At 39.0% G+C, this 9,506-nt stretch overlaps 1 protein-coding gene across 1 annotated transcript in view; it reads right to left on the bottom strand.

Moving 5' to 3' along the window:
- Positions 1–1,398: 1,398 nt before the first annotated feature.
- The window catches only part of Alms1 (ALMS1 centrosome and basal body associated protein), a 125,618-nt gene continuing 117,510 nt past the window's right edge, over positions 1,399–9,506 (bottom strand). Inside the window, exons 19-25 of the mRNA XM_042699701.1 lie at positions 9,104–9,221; positions 7,145–7,345; positions 6,554–6,795; positions 5,435–5,588; positions 4,624–4,687; positions 2,319–2,418; positions 1,399–1,549 (exon numbers count right to left, since the gene is read on the bottom strand). Coding sequence (XP_042555635.1) covers positions 1,505–1,549; positions 2,319–2,418; positions 4,624–4,687; positions 5,435–5,588; positions 6,554–6,795; positions 7,145–7,345; positions 9,104–9,221 — 924 coding nt within the window. The 3' untranslated portion in view covers positions 1,399–1,504. The remainder of the gene's footprint in view (positions 1,550–2,318; positions 2,419–4,623; positions 4,688–5,434; positions 5,589–6,553; positions 6,796–7,144; positions 7,346–9,103; positions 9,222–9,506) is intronic.

Raw genomic sequence — 9,506 nt, 5'->3', positions numbered from 1 at the left:
CTTTATTCTATTGCTACTTCTGCACATGTCCCTGTTGCTGCTAGCCTCAGCCTAGTATGTCCTCCAGTACCTGTGCATGAGGGTTGGCAGATAAATATGGGCCCTAATGTTTATAGAAGCTTTATTTTGTAAGTGCTAAAGATATTTACTTATGAACCTGTTTAACAATCTAATAAACCATTAGAAAACATCTGATACACTAAAATGTGTATGTTATATACAAACATATTATATATTATATAAAATACATTACATAAATTAAATGATCATACCACCTGATCGATGAATAAAGGTCTCTTTACTGTAGACAAGACTTTTAAAGTTGTGTCTCTTTCCCAAGCCCATCTCTCTGAAAAGCGAAATTTTTTCTCAATTTAATCAGTCTATCATCTATGTATGTTTCTGTCGGTCTATCTGCTTATGTATTTCAAAACCACCAGGGTCCACATGTCACTGAACACCTTTATTCTGGCTTGTTTTTGAACTTTATTTAGCATCACACTAACAGTCCCTTCAACCTCAGTCTTCCTGTTTTAGAACATGAATAATGACAGTATTGTACAATGTATTCTGTAGTTTTCTACTCAGTTATTCCTAAGATTCATCAAAATGAATTGGCAGTTGTTTATTAATTTTCCCCTCTGTCTAGAATTATTTTGTGTGAACATGCCAGTTGCTTACCCATTCTCTTGTGAAAGGGCATCAGAGTTGTTTCCAGTTGTTTACTGTTAGGAAGCTGTTGCTGTTAATCTTCTTGGATGGACTGGTGGTGGGCATTTTTGCCAGAGTGCACACTTAAAGGCAATATGTGAATGCATTTTGATCCATATTTTTGCCAACACTTGGAAAGAATTAAAAATATTCACTAAACTATTAAGCATCAAAAGGTATTTTTATTGTTTATAATGTGCATTTCCTTCATTAAAGTGAAGCGATGTTTTGTGTTGATTGGGCAGATGTGTTTGTTCTTCTATTATTACTTAGCCCATTTTCCAATGAATGGCCCATTTTCCTATGCCTTTTAAAGAAATTGATTCATACAAGTTCATTATATATTCTGAATGAAAACCCTTTGTGGTTTACATGAGCTACAGTTATTCTCTCCCATTTCCCACATTGTCTTTTCACTGTCTTAAATAACATTATTACATCTTACCTATACATTTACTCTTCTTGTTGTTTGGTTTACTGTGAGTCAATCAGAAGTGATTTATTTTCTAAACTAAAACACATAAAAAGAGGGGCTCATTCTTGAGTACAATTAAGACATAATACCATTGGGATTTACAACACTGTGGCAAAAGCCTCTATGGAGAAAGAACTTCTTTTAAACCATCTGTCACTCTACTTGACACACTGCCCCACATCCCAGAAATGACTAAATTACATAAGCACACAGAACACAAAGAATAAGCTTTATTAAACCAGATCCATAAAAATAAGGACTATGTTTCTCCGGGTTCATAAAAAAATAACTCCAAGACTCTGAGAAAATAATCTTACATTAATCCCACGGAACTTTTCTTCCCAGGAGTTGACTGGTCAATTTCTGTGAAGGAAAAAAAAGGCAAAAAAGAAGTAAGTGTGCCCTCAAAGGCAGGTGGCACTCCTGACCCCAGCTTTGTTGTTGAAGAGACCTAGATGGTTCTCGCCACAAGTTGTTTCTTGTTTATGTTACTCAACTATGAAACTATGACAATTAAAGAATTCTTCCTGAAGTGTTTAGAAAAGATAATCTACAAGCAATATTTTTAATTCTAACAGATATAGACAATCTCTAATCATGACAGACTGAGCACACCGTAAGTTTATAACACACAAGCACAGCAAAGGGATCAGTTCTGTGATGCTAACACAGTAGCAAGGCCACACAGAGCCCTCTGCCTTCCCCAGTGTGGGCTCAGGGCACTCCAGAGACAGTCCTCTAAGTCAGGGTGGGAGGATCTGGGATCCAGTCTTTTGGTAATTGACTTTGAGAGTCCTAGAGGTATAGTGAGGAGGCTGGGAGGAAACAGGAACAGTAAAGGCATGGTGCTCCAAGCCCAGTGTCCAGTCTTCATCCCAGGGAATCCATTTGAGCAAGACTCTTGTTCATTCCACCATTAGATAATATCACCTCCTATGTGCAACATTTGGTTTCATTGCAATTAAGGTTAAGGAGCTGAAACTGATCACAGGTGCATTGTGTCTGAAATACTAGCACTACAACAGTGCTTTTTGAACTCACTCCACTTCTCAGGCATTGAGAGGTGCTTCCCTTATTTCTCTCTTAATAAACCTGGCTATCCCACTCTGAGCAGAATGACAACTCAACTAACCTTTCTGAAGAGCTGAGCTCGCAGCCGGTTGGACTTATATTCTGATTTCCTCTTCTCTTCTTCTCTCTTTTTCTGTACTTCTGGAAGCTGCTCATAAATCCTTAGAGAATGGCACCGGTGGAAGACAGAAAGCAATGAGATTAGCAAGTACAGAGGTATGTGATTGCATCTTACAAAACATCCCTAAATTCAACCACTCCAAGGCATTTACTCCCTTGTGCATGTCCAGCACTACTATGTAACCCATCATCCCATTGGAAAGTTGATATCTAGGGTGGGGTGCTCATGATCTAGAATAAACAGGTAAACAAAAATATACCAAAGCCTTATCAGTACTCACTTCTGGGAAAATAGTGGGTTTAAAAAAATTTGGGGGGCAAAATGTTCTACCACTTGAGCCATGCCCTAGCCTTAAAAATTACTTATTTCTTAACCCACTTAAAAATAACAGTAAGCTGAAACATAATAAGCCTATTACATGTCTAAAAATAAAGGTATTTTCCAAAACCACCACCACCACAGTAACAAAAAACTGTAGGCTGGTACAGTGTTTTACCCCCCCCCCCTTTTTTTTTTAAAACAAATCTCTCTGTGGTTTAAAGGAAGTCAGCTGGACTTCCTGTTTCCCTCTGAATTGTCTGTTGTCACGTCATTCTAGTTAAAGTACACATTTAAAGAATCAGACTCCACACATATGTAACCAGAACCTAGACAAATAAATAGCTTAATGTTCTTTCCAGGTAATCAATCCTTTCTGCTTTGGATTCTTTGAGGCACAGTCTTGTTTTGTAACCCAGGCTGGCCTGGAACTCACATTCCTGCGGCCTCAGCCTCTCCAGTGCTGACATTATAGATATATTCTACCACACCCAGCTCAATCTTCTTAAAACCCAAGAAGTGGTAGTTTTATGTGGAATGTTTTGGCAAGTGTGTTCTTCAGATTTTCCAGTGTTGACAAATTTACTTAAAAGTGATAAAAATGGTCACATTTGTTAATATTACTGCTGATCCAGTGAAAAGTCTAAGCACTGGACACTTTTCAAGCTTATCTAGGTAGATAGAAGTGTTCCAGAATTGTATTCTTAAGCTCACTTGTTTTCATTGGCAGCTAATACTGTCAGCTGTTTCTTCAGCTGAAGTGAGGCACTCATTCTTCCTTGTCAGGAGAATGTCTGTCATATTCCTAAGTCAGATTACCAGATTTCAGGGTAGACTACAAGTGCTTTGTGTGCTGCATGGCATTGCTGACATTTTGGTGCCAGATTGGTGCTGCTGTCTGTCTTCAACAGTGGTTCTGAAGTCCTAACTTCCTCTCCATTGATTTTTGCCTCCATAAGTACAACAAGAGAAAAAGGCACACAGTGGCCTTAGTGGTTTGAAAGTAGCTTTGATCTTGCACATGCCCTGAAAGGGCCTCAGCAACTCTCAAAGACCCATGGACCACTCTGAGAGCCAGTGAATTCAAGCATCCCTTGGGCATGACTTTCAAAGGTTTATGAAATGGAGAGTAAAAATACCAGATCTCCAGAGGACTGCTTCAGTTACATGAGATGGACTGCTTTCCAGAGCCACTATTTCAGAAGCACTACTCCAACTATAAAACAACTATTGAAGCAAGCAAGCTTCCAGTGAATCCCTACAATTATCCCTTAACTTCCCATGGCATCCTCATGATGAACAGACCAAATTAAATAAATGAAGGTAATGTTTACAATGGCACAGACTCAAATGGTATAAAAAGGTAAATATTTGTGTATTTCCTATCCCTGGCCTCTGTAACCTAGCCATAAATTTTTTTCCCCCAAAGGGATCCACTATTACCAAGTTTGTTTGTGTGTGTGTGTGTGTGTGTGTGTGTGTGTCTTATAGAGGTATTGTATAATATATACACATATACACATATACAAAGTACATTTACATAAGCACAAATACTTCTTTTTAGAGGCCCCCAAATAGCACCTGTCTATGCATGCTTTTGTAACTTGATTTTGAAAGCCTAACTAAATGTGCTGGAGAGAATGCTTCTTTTTCACTTTATTAGATAGACTGCTAGAAATAGTATTGCTAAGAAAAAAGGGTTAGCCTCAAATAGACAAATTATTTTCTAAATATTCTTTAGTTACAAAGGCATGGACATCCATAGAGCCCATTTTTTGTTTTATATATGAATCATTTATACCTTATCTGCTTTCTATTTCACTATTCCTTTTATACTGAGAGCCATAAGTGAGGGTAAGGTAGAGTTCTTGACCATCTAGTGGCTTGATATACATTTCCATAATTACCTGTTGTTTTTTTTCCTTACCGTTTAGACCTCTGAATCATTTCCTTCCTCCCAATAGGTTTGTTCTTCTGGACCATCCTAAGAACTAAGAAAGAAGTGATATTTATTGATTTAATCAGGAAAGGTTAGTGATAGTCTAGAGCTACAAGAAGAAGCTGCTAGCCTTTGACCGCCTAACCTGAGCTAGCCATATCAGATATTGAACACTGACTGTGGCCAAGGCCAAAGCAGGACTGGATAGGGCAACTGTGAGAGCAGCCTGTGGTCCTTGTGGCACAGACTAAAGAGTGGGAACTCTAAGAACAACCAGTTTATAGGTTGTGATGACAGCATTAGGTAGTACTTCACAGTTTTCACAGCTTTCATGTTTCATTGCTTGAGATCTTAGGTAACTATCTTAGATATTTATTGTACCTACCACAAGATATGCTATGAGACCACCAGAGAAGGAGGAAGGATTACTACTGGTTTCCTATTGTTGTTGTTACTACCATCATATGAGGTAGGCAGCCAGAATTGGGTCCTTCTTCAAAGGAATCATATTTTTTGGAATCAAATTGTTCGTGAGCCACAGCTAGTGTATTAAAAAAAAAACTCTTCTTACACATGTTCTCCTTTGTAAATGCAGTGATTGGTCAGAGTAACTGGCATACTTGGAACACAGAAGTGTTGAGAACTAGGTTGTGGTGGTCTGCTACCACAGAGATTTGAGTCTCAGCAAGCAAAAGGCACATTCAGCCCTCCTATGTGGCCTCACACTCAGCAGCACTTTCCAGCAGAGCAGCAGCCCAGCCTTCTCTATCACTCGTAGGAAAATGACAAGAGCAGGTACCTCTCTTAGGCAGGGGGTGCATGGCATTGAACAGCGCATTCCGCTCACTCTGAAACACATTCTGTAGCTTCCTTTCCTGGACTATTAACTTGAGGCGCTTAACTCGCTCTCCAGAGCGAGAGATGAAGTCAGGTCTGTGAAGCTGAAGTGATTCCTAAGGAGAGAAGGCCCAAGCTCATATGAATGATGGAGTCTGATCTCTTAAGTGCCCAGAAAAACAGCCCTTGCCTAGCAGGTTTGGAGATCCTCTTTCTAAATCACAGAAAAAAATCTAGAATAGAACGATTCTCTGATCACGCAAAACTGGGAGAGCTCTAGAAGGGAAATCAAAGAGCTCAAAGAAGTGTTTTTGGTTTAAGCTCAGAACTAAAACTGGGGCAGTTACAACTTTCTCAAATGTACCTTATCCTTTTTAATATCCTCTTCAAACACACCTATCATTAAATAACATTTATTTTAGCCCTCAAAGAAGACACTTGTTGAGGGCTGAGTGTCATTCAGAGGGACAGTGCTTGCCTAGTATGTGCAAGGCCCTGGGTTTAGTGATCAATACTGGAAATAGAGTAAGAGACAGACTGCCAGAGACAGAGGCAAAGAAAGAAAAGAGAGAGAGAAGAGAGAAAGAACACAACACAATTACCAGGTGCCTTTTGATTTTTTTTTAAATTTTTTTTTTTCCTTTTGCTTATGTGGTGCTGAGGAATCGAACCCAGGGCCTCATGCATGCAAAGCAAGCGCTCTACCACTGAGCCACCTTCCCAGCCCCAGCCAGGTGCCTTTTGAGTCTTGTATAAAATAGAAACAGACTACCTAAGTACAGAAACAAATACAATGTTGGCATACACCAGGCCTCTATGAACTCCACAGGTTGGTATTTAGGCATTTGACAAGTAGTGCCATAATCACTTCCCTTCTATTGGCTTGTCTCCACATCTCAGGGGAGATAAACTATTTAGAGCATTATGAATACTACAGATGTTGACTAATGAGAAACCAAGTCCTTACACAGTGAAAGAGATGAACTGCGTAGCTGCTAACAAGGTCATGTAACTAAACCCCAGAATGCCAGTCACACACCTAACTCATCTGTGACTTGTCCTTTTCCACTCTTAAAAATACCTGTAGAGTTGTCCTCACGAATGGCGTCAGTTGCTCTTGGCCAACATCTCCTCCTGGGCCTGGCTGTAATCCCCAACCAACCTTGCACTGCTTCTGCCAGTTCTGTTCTCGCAGTGGCTCTCTCCAAGGTTTGGTTCTGGATATTGGCTCAAACCAGGAGATACCAGGACCATAACTCTTAGGACAGTTTTCTTTCTTAGTTGCAGGCTTCACATTTTCCACAGGAACAAACCAGGAAACTCCTACAGGAAATATTTTTAAGAAGAAGAGAGATGTTTTTTTAAACCCACCCAACTACCATCAAAGACAAGTATATAATAGACTTTTAGGGGCTCAGCTGTCAGGTACCCCGAGGGTGCCCTTGAGTATTAACTGCAACACTCTGCAAATATTGTTCTAGATATTTTCAAAATTTGTCCAAAAAGTGGATGGGGGTTGGAAGAGCCAATACAGTCAATCCAAAAACAAAGACTCTCAGCATTGTAAGAGACCTCACTCACTACTTTTTCTGCCACAATGATTATAAGCTAACTGGAATGGGAAATCAACTTTCAAAATAAAAATTACGAAAGAAAGAGAAAATGCACTGACCTTCATAGGAATTCTGCTTACTCTTTAACTTTTTGTCTTCAAGAGGACTGGCAAAGAGTGTTTTCTCTTTGATTATTTCTTCTGACACAGAAGTCTTATCACTCTCCTCTTCTAATCTGGCTTCACTAGAACATGGAGTTGGGAAAGTCACTCCAACATCACGAGTATGTTTTTTGACACCATCCAAAATCTCCAAGTTACCTGAAAGAAAAACCAGATGTCTCTGGAAACATCTATGGGGTTTAGGTGATGATGGTTTTACTTTAAGTCAACAGGTAAACCCTGCAAAATGATTCAAAGAAATGTTGCCTTTTTAGTGAGTAAGGGAACAAGAAGAAAAAGGGAAGCACGGTTAAGAAATTAGAGACAGAGAGGAGGAAGAAGAGAGGGAGAAAGAAGGTTTTTGTTTCTAAGTTTACATATTAGAGACAAAGACTAAATATGCATTCATATGTAAATGATTTGGTTCTGATCTCAAGTGAGAAAGACAGTAAGCACTTGGGAGATCCTTAATGGCAATTACCAAGGTATGGAAGATGTTGATAATGACAACTACAGATACAGACAACTAAAAGGAAGAAAAACAAGATCTTTACTTATTGTTACTTTATAAAGTCAAAAGGTACAGAAAGGTAAAAACTGAAAACCCTCCTTCCACCCTTGTGTTTTATTCACTCCATGAATCCTATCATTCCAGAAAATTGTTTTTATAGGTTCAAGAAATTCTCCTGATTCCTTCATTTAGAAAAAAATTGTTTGTGTGTGTGTGTGTGTGTGTACAGTAGAGTCTGGGCACTGGTAGCTTATGCCTACCTACTAAGGAGGCTGGATCTTAGAATCTCAGTTTAAAGCCAGCCCAGGCAGAAAAGTCTGTGAGACTCTTTATCTCCAAATAACCACCAAAGATCTGTGGCTCAAGTGTAGGAGTGATATCTTTGAGCAAAAAACCTCAGAGACATTGCCCAGGCCCTAAGTACAAGCCTCAGGACCAGCCTCAAAATCAGTTAACCAACCCAAAAAAGAAAAAAAAAACTGCATGTAGTAATAATAATCCTTTATTTAAAAAAAAAATTTTGTTTGTCATGGGGCTTGAACTCTGGACCTGGGCACTGTCCCTCAGTTCTTCAGCTCAAGGCAAGTGCTCTACCTCTTGAGCCACAGAGCCACTTCCCCATGTAGTAATATACTGTACACTATTATATCCCTTGAGGCTTTTTTTTTTCCCAGTTATATACCTTGGAGATCTTTCTGTATTAGGACAGAGAGAGCTTGCTAATTCTACACAAGATTTCATTATACGCAAGTATAAGAACTGATTTAACCATTCAGCTACTGATGAGTACCAGTTTTAATTTTCTTCTATCTGAGGTATTATTTCAATATTCATACTTGACATTTTGCAAATATCCAAGTATACATATCTCCAGGCTAAACTGCCACAGCAAAAATGATGGGTTAAAATAATTTTGCTAGAAACTGCCAAATTACTCTCGCAGAGATTTTACCAAGTTATACCCTTACCAGGAGGAGCATAACAACTAGATAATTTCTAGCTTATAATACTTGGATTTTTGTCAATTTATAAATGAAAAGTAACGCCTAGATGTCTATAGTTTTGATGTTGATTTCATACTTATTTATCTATTTATTATTTATTTTGCTGGTCCTGGGGCTTGAACTCTGAGCCTGGGCATTGTCCCTGAGCTTCTTTTGCTCAAGGCTAGCACTCTACCACTTGAGCCACAGCGCCACTTTGGCTTTTTTTGAGAACTGGAGATAAAAGAGTTTCATGGACTTTTCTGCCCTCGCTGGCTTTTAACCATGATACTCAGACTCCATCTCCTGAGTAACCAGGATTATAGGCATGAAACATCAGCACCTGATTTTATTTCCTTTAATATGTGAGAGGTGAATCTATGTTTAAGAACCCTTTTTATTTTAATAGAAAAGTTGATTTACCTGCTTGGATGCCTTTGTTGAACATGGGCACTATTTGCTCAGTGCAAAGAGTAGACTCCAAGCTCAAGCAACTACTGGCAGATGCAACAGAGTCAGAAGAAATCCTGTGGTTTGCCATCTGAAAAGTCAAGAGACCCTGTTGTAATTATCTGTAAGCAATGACACAACCATCTCCAGGATAAACAAGCCTACTGGTTCTCAAGAGTCAAATTGTTTGTTGAGATGCAATTGGAGGAAACTGTGAATGATGTGAACATGGACCATGTATGTGCCAGAGAGAATTCTGTTTCAGCAGAACAGAGACCATGGTGTTATAAAACAGGAAGACACAAGGATATTATTGGGTATTTTCCCAGGGCTTGGAAAAAAAAAAAAAAAGATGCTCCTCTAACCTTAGCCTGAT

Source organism: Dipodomys spectabilis, unplaced genomic scaffold (genome assembly GCF_019054845.1).
Source record: "Dipodomys spectabilis isolate Male_0828 unplaced genomic scaffold, ASM1905484v1 ptg000262l, whole genome shotgun sequence".
Taxonomy (NCBI): Eukaryota; Metazoa; Chordata; class Mammalia; order Rodentia; family Heteromyidae; genus Dipodomys; species Dipodomys spectabilis.
The sequence above is the reverse complement of the archived record's forward strand: the minus strand, read 5'-3'. Positions and strand labels throughout refer to the sequence as shown.